The 16,235-nt window shown below is 33.6% G+C and overlaps 1 protein-coding gene across 1 annotated transcript; it reads right to left on the bottom strand.

Moving 5' to 3' along the window:
- Nucleotides 1–784: 784 nt before the first annotated feature.
- On the bottom strand, nucleotides 785–1,915 carry LOC131161864 (pathogenesis-related thaumatin-like protein 3.5). The gene is made up of 2 exons (XM_058117856.1): nucleotides 1,791–1,915; nucleotides 785–1,697 (listed from the first exon to the last, which is right to left on the bottom strand). Exons 1-2 carry the CDS (start codon nucleotides 1,837–1,839, stop codon nucleotides 1,012–1,014), a joined length of 735 nt encoding a protein of 244 aa, XP_057973839.1. The 5' UTR covers nucleotides 1,840–1,915; the 3' UTR covers nucleotides 785–1,011.
- Between the last annotated feature and the right edge of the window lie 14,320 nt (nucleotides 1,916–16,235).

The following is a 16,235-nucleotide window of genomic DNA, read 5'->3' as shown; positions in this document are numbered from 1 at the left end:
TAAGGAAAGGCAAGGAAAGTAGATAAAAATCTCCGCTATATTTTGTTAACAACTGCTTTGTATTTTTTATCCTCAATTAAAAATTTATATGTAGCCCAAATAAAAACCCTAAAATATCTTAATCCAGCAATTAACTATATTATACCCTAATTCAAAATAATATGTTGCAACCTCTTAACTCTATTGGGCCTTTGCACGTAGTGGTTTTAGGTAGATAGCAAGACTAAAAGTATGCTCTACACTTGTTTGGTGAATGAAGAAGAAAAATAAATGAAGTGATTATTGCTCAATTTGCATAATAATTTTCTTTTGCTTGCTCCCATTTTTGAGGGACTGGTTTATTAAAATAGGGGAAGTATTTTTCAGGATTTTTTTAAAAAAATTTCGTTTGGTAAAGAATTTTTTTTTTTTTCATTTATTTCAATTTCCTCTTTTTCTACACCAATCACGGTGTCAAGAGAGCAATAATATTAAAAGAATAAAAATATTAGCACAATGATGTTTTCTCCCATAAAAAAAAAAAAAAAAAATTAAAATAGGGCACAAGCCCACATGCAAGCCCAATATTTCACCATTAATAATTTGACGTGTAAGCTAATACAATATATTTTTTACACACTATTAACAAGTTGTCGTCTAAATATATTAGTTTTAAAAAAATGTATTGCAGAGACATTGAAAAAAAGAAAAAAGAAAAAATAAAAAAGAGATGTGTCACTCTCATAGAGTGTATCGAACTTTGCAAATTTTTAATAAATAAATAAAATTTAAGCACAACAAAGTATTGCATACGAATACGATATTAATTAATTCCTACCAAATTAAAGAAATATTAATCTTTATCGACTAACCCATTACAAGAAACCAATTATATGAAAATCCAATCAATAAATCCCCGCAATCCAAGTATGAGAAATTCAAAACTACCCTAAAATTCTATTAAAAAATATATATATTTATAAGATCTAAAACATACGAGGAAGATGATGGAAAAATTACGCCAATCATAAATCATGACGACCCGATCGGGCAGAAAGTGATCAAGTAATCCGACCCGCTACAAGTACGGGTACTCGAGGCATCGTCATAAGCATAGCTATAAGCCTTCGGGCACGCGCTCTTGAACATCTCCGAGTACTGCGTCGGCGCGCACGTCTGCGGCGTCGCGTGGTCGCCGGTGCAACAGAACTGCGGCGCTTCAAACGCCGCGCACGCGCTCTTGCACGCGACCACCGAACCCGAATACACGACCCGAAGTTCAGGCGGGCAGTTCTGGTTCAGATCCGCCACGCAACCGGCGTACTGGCAGTCGCCGGTGCCGCCGGCGGCGCTCACCCCCATTCCGACATTGTAGCCGTCGACGAGGCTCACGTCGTAGAAGTCCTTATCCGCGGCGCCGGAGGCTATGGTGAACTCCGCGAGCGTGACAGGCGGGACGCCGCCGCCGCTGCACTTCAGGGCGCCGCAGTCGCCGGTGCTGCAGTTGCCGACGCCGGAATCGTCGAAGTTGCAGCCAGTGCGGCCCCAGAACCGGCCGGACCACCCCGGCGGCGACTGGAGCTGCACGGAGGCGCCCGCCGGCAAGGCGAAACCGCCATTGCCGAGGACTGCGACGCCGTTGCCGGATAATGTGCCGGGCCAGATCGTGTAGCTGCAGCGGTTTTGGACGGTGAACACCGTCGCCGACGCAAAATTACCTGCAATTAGCATACATTTTAATAACACATTGGTTGTTTAAACCCAAGATTAATCAATAAGAATAGATTACTTAAAGGGTAGGAGGAGATTACCCAGGAAGAGAAGAGAGATGAGGAGAGAAGCCATCTGCAGAATCGCCATTAAAGGAGTGAGAAGGAAGTGTGGGAAATGGGGAAGAAGGAGAGAAGAGGGGACAACGGTTAGGGTGGGTGTAGTTGGGGTCGTGGAAGTTATTATAGAAAGTTGGTATTTATAAATAAGCCCCCACACATTTTGGGCATTTCTGATCTTCCCCTCTTTTTTTTTTTCCCATTTATTAGCTTTCGTGTCTCTTGGGATGTGGATTTCTTATAGCAAGCAATGGGAGATCAGAGATCTTGCATGATTTGTAATTTTGTACATAGATTGTGTTTTCTTTTCTATTTTTTTGGGAAAACATTTTCCCCGGTATGCTAGGTTTATGTGCAAGGAGAAAATCAGTAGTACTAGTATGTTTGTTCGAGAGAAAATAAGACTTCATAAACTTATAGCATTACGACAAAAATGTATGAGATATGTAAATATCAAATTTGTAAAAAATCTACTATTAGGGACAATGACACTGTAATGATAGTTCTATCTCATTCACTTATTATTACGGATTTCATGCAAAGTTTATGTGGGTTCCACAAAATAAAGGGTTGTGAGAAGGCTATTAATGTGACAACGGTCGATTATACTTAGCATTATTTATGCACAAGAATTTCTAGCATATATGTTTATTCACTAGCTCAATCCCATTTTTCTTTTTTAATTTTTTTGGGTCAATGTCTAGAGTAGCTTAACTATAAAGTTTGATAATAATTAGAGTTTGGTGGCTAAATATTTGTCTTCTCTTTTTCCTACATGCTGAAACATAGTCTAAAAATAGTTCCACGCGCTCCATAGTATGAGAAAATGAATTAGTCAAATCTCACTCCTAGAATGTATTTTGGCTTTAATATATATTAGTAAAATTAATTTGCGCTTTACCCCGGACATACGTACTCTAATATCAAATTTTAACACATTATTTTCTGTTATTTGTTCAACAGAATTGTCAGATATTAATAAATTTATATGAAAAAATAAAATACTTATAAAATTGCATGTTGTACATAAAATTTTTAAGACGTTTAAAATTTATTTCGTAACAAGTTAAATATAAAATTAATTGAGAAAAATAACTTACAAATGTAGACCATAGTAATATTAAATGAGAATTTAAAATGTATAATTTAAGTAAAGTTTAATTTTTTATTTTATAACATATGGGAAGTCGAACATTTATTAAATTTACATATGTATATATAAATATATATATATTTATATATTATTATAATATTGTTTTATTGGAAACTTTTGGTGGAAAGAAAGTGAGAAAAATTGTATTGCATTATATATATTGTATTGAGTATTTTAAAAATAATTCCAATCATTTTTCTAATTTTAATGTATATCATGTGTAAATAGAAATGTAACACGGTATACATATTTCTATACTTTTTAATAATAAAAAATAAAATTAATTCAATAATTTTAGTAAATGTTAATATAAACCAAAGATTAAAAAAAATAGGAATTAATAATTTATATGAATTTTATAAATATAAAAAAATTGAGAAAGAAAGTGGTGGAAAGTGGCTGACTTGGGATCTATTTGAAAAAATAATAATTTTGGTGGAATTCATTCATGTTGGGATTTTTAAATTTTGTCTCATAAAAGTTAATGGAGCCAAATGTAGAGAGAGAGAGAGAGATAGGAGCGGAAGGATTTTAAAAAATAAATAAAAATGATTTAAAAAGCTAGTAAGACCTGTGTGGGACCCCTACCTTTGTTAAAGAGAAAAAAAAGAAGATAAAAACTAAATATTTAAAAATTAGTGGAGCTTGCATGGACCCCTTCCTTTGCCGAGAGAGAGAGAGAGAGGACAATTTTTTTTTTAAAAAAAAAAAAAAACCTTGGATGAAAATAAAAAAACCTCAATCCTGAGTTTGACCTATGCTTAAGGATTCATATATATATATATATATATATATATATATATATATATATATATATATATATATATTATGGAAAGTGTTAAAAGATGCAGACCTGTGATACCACTGGCTCACACGATAGGTGTTTAATGAATACAGCAATGTGGGTCTCACATTTCTACACTTACTAAACATCTGGTACGTGAATCCGTGTCATCACAAACTCGCGATACATACCACTACTCATATATATAATATTAGATTTGGTGATGGATTAATAGTGTTGAACTTTAGTCCATATTTTGGAGCAAAATCAAACACTTATCAAAATATTGTTTAATCTACTTTCCCACTTTCATAGATTAGCCATATGATTAATTATTCAATCTCTTACTTATTTGCATGTAGCATAAGTTTGCTTTTCTTTTTTATCACAAAATTTAAAATAAATTTTAATTGGACCTTATACATTTTCACTATGTCTTTGACACTTGTTCTTTGATAAATTCTTAGGAAATATTATTTACACATGACCTGAATGTTCACATAGTTATGTTGTAAAGATTTATGATTTTAAATTAAACATTAAACATTCATGTAAGATGTTTAATGTTCAAATTATAAAAAGAATGGAAAAATATTATAGTAGTAACACATTATAATTCATTTGATTATTTGAGATAACAAAGCACGAGAAAATTTTTCACAATACAAGTGTTAGCACACAATAAATTGAATAGAGAACAAGTGACCTTTCCTTACTGCATTAAGACACACCTGAGTCCTTCCTGAGATATATCACTGTAGATTACAAATTCACCATCTCCTGATGGAATGGTCAACACTGGGGTAGTAACTAGTCATTGCTTCAGTTTCTAAAAACTCTGTTTGCACTCACCAGTCCACTCGAACTTCATGTTCTTCTTCATAAGTCGTGTCAAAGGACCCGATAGTCTAGAAAATTTCTCTACAAATTGGCGGTAATATCTTGCTAGAACCAAGAAATTTCTAACCTCATGTACGGTCTTTGGACTCGCCCAATTAACTACCGCCTTTATTTTGCTCGAGTCTAGTGAAACACCTTCCCTGGACACTACATGTCCCAAAAATGCAACTTGTTCCAATCAGAATTCGCATTTCTTGAATTTCGCAAACAACTTTTTCTCTCTAAGTACCTGAAGTACCAATCTCAAATGAGCCGCATGTTCCTTAGGACTTCTTGAATAAACTAAGATGTCATCGATGAACACAACCACAAACTGATCTAAGTACTCGTGGAACACCTTGTTCATCATGTCCATAAATGTCATAGGAGCATTGGTCAATCCAAAAGGCATAACCAAAAATTCGTAATAGCCATACTTAGTGTGAAAAAGGTAGTAAGTACGATTGTGCCTACCCTATACCCGGAACTACATCGTGGGGGTCACTTGGAACTACATCAGGAGGGGTCCCTAGAACTACATCAGGGTAGTACTGTACCCAGGCCAAAAATCGACTATCCCGCATCACACTTCTATCCTCATGTGATTGCACTCACTGGCCAAAACATAGGTATGATACTGTGCTCATAACATAACATCTGATCCCCAGGGTTTTTAAATTATATATGACAATTTACATAATAAAAACTGTAATCTTACTTTACTTTCATAAATTCATAATTTATAACTGTCATATACTGTCTCGGTATAAAATCGACATATCAAAACTCGGCATCTAGTTGTCATATCACATATCAGCTTATAGGCGTCACATCACATATCAACATATATCCGTCATATCATAACTATATAAGCATTCTGTTCGTTTATGCCATTTTAAACCATTCTTATGCCACACAATTTTTATCTGACAAATCATAAATATAATAAACTGTCTGGGAAACCTACAAGTTGCTGAAAATAGGGGTATGAGCATCTCCAGGGTTTTATTTAACTCAAACTATATATATTTTAATGAAAATAGCAGATGTTCAACCCACTCACTTTAGTTTTCCCCAAAAATGTATAAAAGTCAAAACGACCATTTTCATATGCCTGATTCGTTTAGAAAATCATATATACCGTTTCTATAAACATATATTGCAATTTAATTGGTTTATATTTCAAAAATAACTAACACAATCTAATTCCCTTACTCGTTCCTGAAGAAACTACCTAGCTAAAACCTTCAGAAATATGAAACCCAACTGTTCAAATTTGTCGAGGATCAACGACCTACGTGGCGAGAGGAGGGTGGGAGGATCGGAGAGCACATGGAAGCCTGAGAGAGCCTTAGAGAGAGAAAATATCAAAACCCTAGGAGAGAGAGAAAGAGAGAGAGAGAGAAATTATTTTTCTAAAAAAAAATGAACTCCAATCTATTTATAGGCAAGCATGGTCGGCAGAAAACTGTCAACGGTTTTCTGAAACCGTCGACGGTTTGGCCATTTGCCAAACCAACTTCCTTCTCAAATTACTCTCAGTAGTTTGCCTGCAGGAAAACCGTCGACGATTTTTTCGGGCTCCCTAAAACAGTTGATGGTTTGGTCCTATTCCAAACTAACTTCCCTCTTTTCTTTCCCTTTCTCTTTTTTTTTTTTATTTATTTCTTATATTTTCTTGATTCGGGTTACTACACAAAGGCTATCCAAATAGTGATAATTTAATTTTTTGGGAGAATTTAGTTAACTAAATTTGTTTAAAATTTTAAAGGCCGAAATAGTTATAATTTAATTTTTTGGGAGACTTTAGTTCACATAATCTTACAATGTCTCATAACATCTCATTCTCATGTTTATAAATGTGCGGGCGAACATCTTAAACATTCTTAGAAATAAAAAAGTTCCGCAAAATATGGACAATTCATTCCCACCCTTCCTTGTAAGTAAATTTTTCACGAGCATCCTGCTTTTTGAGACCAAATTCCACACTATTTTGGTTGGTTTGACATTAATGTCCTACAAATTAGTATAAATACATGCTATTATTTATTTAAAATAATAAATTATTAATAAAATTAAAAAGATCTTATTAATGTTATTTGTTATAATAATATAATATTCTGGTTAATATTTAGATCAGACAAAATTGCCTTAATTATTTTGTTTTTTAATTTTGAACTTTTTAAAAATTTATGATTATTGAAATTTTAGATTGTAAATCTAATTAAATTAAGTAGAAGTCTTTAGTAAGATTTTATGTTGAAAATATAATTTTTTTAATATATTGTTTATATATATATATATATGTATGTATATATATATATATATATGTATGTATGTTTGTGTGTCTATATATTTATATATATTGTTAGCTTTAGAGTCAAGTCTAGAGGGGGGTGAATGGACTATTTCGCGTATTTTCGCTTTTCTCTACAAAATATAAAATCTTTACAAGATACAAATGATTATATCATAAGATATAAAATGTAAATCATGCAAAAGATATAAAGGAAAGAGAAGGGAAGAAAAGCTCAACATCGATGTTAATGTGGCTCGGCCTCTTGCCTACGTATAAGCCTTGAATCACACTCAAGGTTTCCACAATCCACTAAATCACCTCCTTCGCAGGCGGAGAAACCTTTACACACAGGAACAAATCTCTTTCGCTCACCCAGAGCCTTTCGGCAAGGTTCACCAAGAACCCTTGCAATTTGGTTCACCAAGAACTTTCACATGGGAACCAATCTCTTTCGCTCACCAAGAGCCTTACAGCAAAGTTCACCAAGAACCCTTGCAATTCAATTCACCAAGAACCCTTTTCACAACAAATGGAAAAAAAAAAAAAATTTACTAATACAATGCTTTATTTAGATCCTCACACAACTCTCTCAAAGTAAAATCTCGCACTAAGATTGAAGAGCAAGAGAGAAGTTGAGCATAAATATGATGAACTAAATGAAGTGTGCTTGCAAATGATATGTAACTATTTTTATCAATCTTTAAACAAGTCTTTGGACTTATAGGCAAAATGAGCAACTAGCCATTTTATGGCCGTTGGGCTAATATTTAATTTCTTTACTTTGAAAACTAGATGTTTATAGTCGTTAGGTGTAGATTTCCGATGCAAACTGTTGACGGTTTCCTCATGTAAAAGTTCAATTAGCTCTCTGCCCCAAATCGTCGATGCACCTGGGCAAACCATCGACAATTTTATCTTGTTTCTTTACAAGCTTGATTTTCTTGTTTACTTAGGTGCATGGTTTTGGTTTTAACCCAACCGGAACCAAGTATATAAAAGATTTACAACACTAGGATGATTTAAAACTTGTCCCTTACGAAAACGTAGTCAGTATATGATATTTATGTAAAACTCTTTGTTTTGTTCTTTGAAAACTCATTAAGTTTTGTTCTAAGAGTTTGGTGATATTCTATATACTTTATAACCTAATATGAAATGCATTTTTTTTGTTGGTAAAAGAGGGTGGCACCTCCTAACTTTATTAGAAAACCCCTCACTTATGGCGAAGGAAAACCGTGGTTACAATTTTGAGACTTTGGGACAACAAAAGCAAATTCCAAAACCCTAAAACTAACTTAACCAACATAAACCAAACCAAAAAACCAAACACCAGCAACCAAAAAAACTAAGAAACTAAACCACTAAAAGTGTAATAACACAAAACATCATGAGCGCAAAGAAGAAAAACCCAACAAGTCCAATCGAATCATTCCCCTAACTTGTTGAGGAAGATCATCTTGGCAACTATATGATCGAGAAATACCAGATTCGCCCTGTTTGGCAAAGAAATCTGCACTTTTATTCGCCTCCATGTAAAATGTTCTACTTTGAACTGTATGTCTCTTAATGCTAGCATAAGTTCTTCCCACAAATCCCATAAGTTCCAAACCGAGCACTTCCTAGAATTTATCCACTGAACTAACAAAGCAGAGTCACATGCAATCTCCACTTGATCAAATCCGAGATCTTTGCACAAATTAATCCCTAAAATAATCGCCTTTAATTCAGCCATATTATTTGTTCCATAACCCAATAATGAGGAAAAAATTGCTTTAAATAAACCTTTTTCATTTCTTATCACGCATCCACCACCACAATTCCGTGGGTTACCTCTACAGTTCCCATCCACATTCATTTTAACCCAACCTATCCCAGGTTTACACCATCTGACAACACGAGGAAGACGAACCCCCACATTTTTTACTTGAATATCCAAAGCACGTAGGACTGCAATATCCGTGCAAGAAGCAAGTGCACATTTATTTAACTTGTCTGAAATGGATCTCAGCCAATATTTAATGTCCAGCCACACAGCTCTCACCGAATCATGAATTGGTTCCATCCTGACTCTACATCGACGAGTCCAGAGTCTCCAGATGATGAGACTAGGTATAAGACCTACCAAAATACCTAATTGTGAGGCCTGTCTTGCACAACTAAACCAGACATTAACTTTGCCTTTCCAAGTACTCGTTGCCATACAACTAACACCCAACGCCACTGTTGCTTTTTTCCATACCTCTTGAGCAAAAGATCCGGTGCAAAACACATGGTCTAGAGATTCAATCTTGGCATTTGAACAACAATCACATCAAGAGGCCATCTGGACACCTACTTCTTTAATACGAGTATCATCCGGAAGACAAGCAAACCAAGACTTCCACATACAAATTAACACCCTTTTTGGCAACATAGGATGCTAGATCCATTTTGCAACTGAGAATTCCTCTTTATGCTCCCTTATAATTTCCCAAGCACTTGCCGTGGTGAATTTCCCATCTGTTGAAGGTTCCCAAATTACTTTGTTTGGACCCTCCTTGCAAGAAATAGCAAAGTTCATTACTTCCTCGTCCTGATCTTCACCCAACAAATCCACTAATAAATCAACATTCCACCTATCTCTATCCCAACAATCTCGAGTTCAAAGTTTATGGTTATTGATTTCCTAAACTTTAGCACAAAGGGGGCCGGAGGCTAACCAACGATCAAACTAGAAAGAAGCCGACCCTTCTTTAATTCGAACACAGACATGCTCTAAAACTTCATGAATCACACGAACAATCGATCTCCAAAATCTGGTTCCTTTCTCTAGTTTCATTTCTCTCAAATGGTGTTTCTTATACAAATACTTGGCTTTAAAGAATTGAGTCCACGGATTATCCATAGTTAACAATCTTCACACAAACTTCATATGCAATGATTTTTTTACTTCCTCCAAATCCCTAACACCCAAACCACCCTCACAAACAGGCTTACATATATTAGACCAGGAACACCAATTCCTTTTCTTTTTGTCATTTACTCCACTCCAAAAAAATTTCGATAACATAGAATTTATCTTTTTGAAAGACAATAGTAGGAATGTCCAATACCGCCAATTGATGAACCGCCATTGATGATAATACATGCTTAATTAAAATTAGGCGCCCCCCTTGAGATAAAAGCTTAAATTTCCAACCCGCTATCTTTTACCTCAATTTATCAACTAGGGGCTCTAAAATTCGGGCCGTAAGACGACCCGATACCAAAGCAACACCCAAATATGTAGCAGGAAAACCTCCTTCCGCAAAGTCAGTCGTCCTTAACAGAGATCTCTTTCGAGCAAAAGCAATTCTCTTTGACAAAAAAATACTTGACTTTTCTTTATTTATCAATTGACCAGACCAATCCTCATACTTCTTCAAATTGTTAATAAGCATTCGAATGGAACTTCTCTTGCCATTGGCAAAAATAAGAATGTCATCCGCATAGAGAAGGTGAGATACCAAAGGTGCCCCACGAGGATGATAGTAAGCCCCTATCTTATTCTCCATAAATTTTTTCTTTAGAAGCCGAGAGAGAACTTCCTATAAAATAATAAATAGATAAGGAGATAAAGGATCTCCTTGGCGAAGCCCTCGAGATGGTTTAAAGAAACCTTTATAAGTGTCATTCATCATAATTGAGAACCAAGGAGAGGAAACACATTCCGCCACTAAACCACAAAATCTTCGTGAGAAACCAAAGCTTTCCAGAACCAAGTTTAAAAAATCTCAATCGACCCTATCATATGCCTTAGCCATATCCACTTTGATCATTATATTTCCACCATTAGACTTCTTATGTAGAGAATGAATCATTTCTTGTGCCAAAGAAATATTTTCAAATATACTTCTACCAGGAATGAAAGCTCCCTATTCCGGAGAAATCAAAGCAAACAATAAACCTGTCATCCTTGCAACAATAATTGTTGAAAAAATTTTGTAGATAACACTACAAAGACTAATAGGCCTAAACTTGTCAAAACTCTGAGGATTCTGAACTTTTGGGATTAAAACAATGTAAGATGCAGAATAAAATCTAGGAAAAGGGGACCGAGCAAAAAAATCTCTAGCTGCATCGATCACGTCTTCTTTTGCAATATCCCAGCAATCCTGGAAAAAAGCCGAACCGAAACCATTCGGACCTGGGCTACCATTTCTCGGGATAGAAAGAAGAGCATCCCTTATCTCCACCTCAAACGGTTCACGACAAAGATCAATATTCTCCTCTTCATAAACCATAGGAGATATTATATTAACAAGGTTAGCTGTTCGATTGGTTCCTACACCTATTAAGAAAGTTTGAAAATACCTTACTACGCCCTCATGAACAGCTTCCATAGAATCCAACACTTCTCCATTTGGAAGTTTTAATGAATGAATCATAGTCTTCTTCCTCCTTTGGTTCACAAATGCATGAAAGAACTTCGTATTGTTATCCCCCACCTCTAACCATTTCTTTTTGGCTAGCTGAGAAATACGAATCTCCTCCCTCTTTTCCCATGCTTCCAGCTCGAGTTTAGTAAGGAAAAAATCTTCCTCCATTTCTAGCGAATACCCTTCCTGAAGCTGAGCCTCTATAGCCTCCATACTTTCCTCCAATTTTTTAATGTTCTGTTGTACATGTCCAAAAACTTGTTTGTTCCAGTTTCGAATTGCAATTTTTGTATGCTTCAATTTACCAGTAAGTCTAAATAAACTCGAACCATGAAACTCCTCCCTCCAGGCTTCCTCCAAGCAAGACTTAAAATACTGGTGCGTGCTCCACATATTCTGATACCCGAAGGGAGAAGGACCATACCGATGCAGATTTCTATAAAATCGAATAATCAATGGGTTATGATCTGAAGTCCTCCTCTTTCCATACTCAAAATAAATATTTGGCAAAACTTGGAGAATGCATTTGCTCAACTTTTACTTAATGATCTTGCGTGAAACAATACCGCAAGAGTTGCAGTAGTTCCTATCTCAAACACTCTCTATTATACTAAAATTTTGTTGGATGTGCTCGAGTCCTTCTAAGCAATTGTCTGCTTTGATCTTTCTTACTTGAATATCCACTCGATGTGATATTTACTTTTGATCTAGTACCTCTATATAATTATCACTTGTACCTGTACTGACTTGATCTGTAAAGATAGGCTAACTTGAAACTACAATTAGGTTAATATAATCAAAATACATCAAATATGATTATAGAACTAGTAAGGCTAACATATATATATATATATATATATATATATATATATATATATATATATACACACACACACACACACAAAGAGTATAATGGTCTTTTTTCTTGAAATGCCTATAAGGATTTTGTATTGAATGAAGAATTGGTAGAAGAATAATGTGTTATCGAGATATTATGATTTGAATCAAACAAAAATATTTTTATTAGGCAGACAACCCACTACTAAGAATGTGATTACTAAACTGTTTATTTGGGCAATGTTTGGTTTAGTTTGAATCAAATCAAAATTGAAATTAGAATAGGAATCCATTTGAATCGTAAACAGAATGTTAGATTCCTCTATCATGTTTGGTTTGACACAAAATCATAACCAAGATTATAATGTATTATTTGGTATATTTAAATATAAATATTTAATAGTCCTGAATTTGTCAAAAGAAATTGTCTATGATCACATATATAAACATAAGAATAAAAAATGAGCCTACTTTATCAATTATGATGTTATAGCATAAAAAAATTATTCTATTAATTTAATATAGAATAATAATATTATAAATATATAATTATTATATAATATTGTATAGTTTTATTAAGTTACTTAATTAATATTTTCTTAATAGTAAATCAATTTGATAATAAAGTCTTTGATTATACTTTGTATATAAGATTTTATCATTTTTTTGTTATTAGTATTTTGGTCCTAAAGTTAATTTATAATTACCAAAAATCAACTTATAAAATATTTTTTATAATATAAATTAAAGGAGCATTTAAAGTTGTTGGAACAAGAGTACGAATTTTAGAATTAGTATGAATATAAAAATTTAAAATCAAACTATTAAGTAAGTTAAAAACTTAAAATTAAGGAGTGAAGCAAAATTCAATAAAATTTGGGAGCATGTGGTGTAATTGTGCATAATAATAATAATAATAATAATAATAATAAGAAAAATCCATCTATCTTATTCTAATAGGATGAGAGAGAGAGAGAGAGAGAGAGAGAGAGAGAAAGAATGGGGGAACATGGCACGTGCAAAACGCACGGAGTCACGTGATGGGGAGTTATTTTTTATTTATTTTTTCAAGCGGACGAAGCAGAGGAGAGGACGGCAGAGGGCGGGGAGCTCGTCGTTGGTGAACGGTGTCGTCAACCCTTTACTGAACAGAAGTACAGGAGAGAGAGAGAGAGAGAGAGAGAGAGAGAGAGATTTAAATAACATTTAATATAATTTTAATTACAAGTTATTTATTATGTTCGTATAAATTTAAACTTAAAAGTCTCTCTTAAATAAAAATTTAAGAAAAATGAAATTATACCAACTTATATCTTTTGATTCAATATAAATAGCATATAATATAATGTAATATATATATATATATATATATAGACATACATCCGTGTGTGTAACTGCTAAATTATTATTTTATCTCATAAACCCATAAACTTATTATTGTGACGTAACCAACAAAGTAAATGCGCCCAGAAAAAGACCAAAGCCGTTGGAGACATTCAAATGAGTTGATTACCCTCAAAACTCCAAAATTAGTTAGACCCAATAGTGAAACACTTCAAATATAAACAATACGTGTGTATTAGAGGTAACAAAATAGGTCAAAATTCGACAAATGATTAGTCATCCGTTTATTTAGACCCGATTTAAATTTTGGAGGATACAATTTATTTATAAATGGGTCAATTCAAACTCAACTTGTTTGATAAACAAATTGGACGGATTTGAGTCCAGTACACTTATTTACATTTACTTCTATATATTTATTATTATTATTATTATTTGTTTTTGGGCCCTCTAGTCTTTGGATCGTTCACTTCTAGGCTAGTTTTTTGAAGTGAGGTAAATTAAGTCAATTTTGATGACATATTAAAGAAAAAATATAAATAAATAAATTATATTTTTAAACGGGTATTTAATGAGTATTCATTTATAATTCATTTATTAAATAGACGAATTTGAGTTTATAAATTAGTCATCCACTAATAAATGGATCAATCTGAAGTCGAACCCGTCTAACCTCCACCTACTTGTGATGCGTTCAAATCTGAGCCATCAACCTGTTATGCCACCATGACAGTATCCTATGCAAGTATGTATAGTATATAGCCTACTCCATCTTAAACTACCTGATTACCTCATCAAAAACGCGTTCTAGGTGAGCTTGCTTAACCTACCTACCTACCTCAACGTATATAAATTATGAACATGTGGGTTGATTTGGTCTGCTGTGATGGTTCCTCACTCCTTACTGTGAACAAATTAAATGTCATGCTGTAAAAGCTAACCTACTGCTACTATTTCGCTTTCTTAGCTAAACCAAGTTTGAAAAATACGCAAATCTATGGATGCGTATTTAATTTATACAATATATTTACAAGTTCATGGCATGATTTAATTCGTATAATGTAAATACTTAGGCATGAATTACATGTATCAATTCATACAAGATTATTATGATTAAATTCATACAAATATGTGCAAATATTGTTATATCTTGCTACCATTCTTCGCATGAAATTTTAAATAAAAATAATGATGCAATCAAGTGATAAATTTGATTTGATTTGATTTGATTTTCATGTACTAAACATGTGTTTTTTTTTTATTATTAAATAATAGTGAATAAGATCATTTTGGACACTCGACTAATCAACCGAAATAATGAGTCCACCCTTCCATCATTTATCACTTAAATATTAAGGTATTATCTTAAATGCAAGTCTATAAACTTCAAAACTTGAACCCTAATTATTTCATCCAGAGAGTATTGATTTTACTGACACCAAACATGCAATTAATATGCAATATTATTCACTGATGCTTCCCTTATAGGTCTTGCGTTGGCAATGCACATGTATTTACTAAAAGAAGAAAAAAAAAAAAAAAAAGGGCCAACAGGCATGCACATGATCCGTGCATGGAACAGAGAGGCATAGTAGTATGACTCTTACGAGCTGTAAGTATGGGAATGTGCGATTTTTCGTCTTCATTTTTTTTTTTTTAAAGAAAAAAAATTAGCTGCTCTGGTGTTAAATGACTGCTGGCCTCGCCATTCTGCTTCTGCTTGTTTTGCAGTCTCTCATTTTTAGCTTATTAGTCCCAAAAGGCCTTGCCCAGTTGCTCCTCCCACCTACCTACCTACTGCTACTTGCGACTGCTACTCTTAGGAATGAGTGCTATTCTATTCCGTTTAAATTGAATTAACTGTTGAAAGTTGATCAATTTGGTATGTATTTTGTAATTTTTTTTTTATAATTCAGTTTTTGATTTAGTGTAGGCCTTCTTGTATTCGGTTTAACTGAATTAATATGCATATACACAATATTTCAAAATTAACATTCAATATATATATATATTAGAGAGTAAGAATGTCTAAAGACCCAATACCTAGTAGTACATTTCTCACAATTTAATTAAAGTGAATTACATTCTTTAACTAACTTAACCGGATTAGCAATGGGGCCTTTGAAAGAATTCAATTTGAGCTGATATGAAGATTTTTTTCAATAAAAATTTTCAATTATTTTCCAAATAATAATTAACAAAAAAATGAAGAAGAAGGTGCAATCCAACCACATGGATGCAGAAAGTGTTGACAAGGGTTTTAGTCCGACAAAATGTTTCAACCCAACTTCCCTCACCACCACCCCACCATCCATTGTCTTTCAGGCAGATTTTGCCGACACCCTTTTCTCTTCCTTCTGTTTCTATCATTTTTTTTTTTCTTTCACCGACAGGATCACATGGGCCATAAACTCATATCCCACCTGCACTTTTTACTTCTTTTATATATATGCTTTCATCATTTGCCCACATTTGCTCTCAACAAATTTCCAATCCCTAGTTTGGACGTAAACATCAAAATTAAATTTGAATGATGTAACAGTCTTGGACCCAATTCGAATGAAATATTATCCACTTTGTCCCATTGACTTCATCAATTTGTCATATAAAAGACATCTCATATAATTGGAGTTTAAACTATCCTTATAAGTCCAAGATTTTTCTAATAAAAACATTTGATGTGAAAGCATGACAATATCACCAAACACACTACAAGCATTAGAAAGTTGCATTG

The sequence above is a fragment of the Malania oleifera genome, chromosome 8, assembly GCF_029873635.1.
Source record: "Malania oleifera isolate guangnan ecotype guangnan chromosome 8, ASM2987363v1, whole genome shotgun sequence".
Lineage (NCBI taxonomy): Eukaryota > Viridiplantae > Streptophyta > Magnoliopsida > Santalales > Ximeniaceae > Malania > Malania oleifera.
This window is presented reverse-complemented; position numbering and strand designations above follow the sequence as displayed.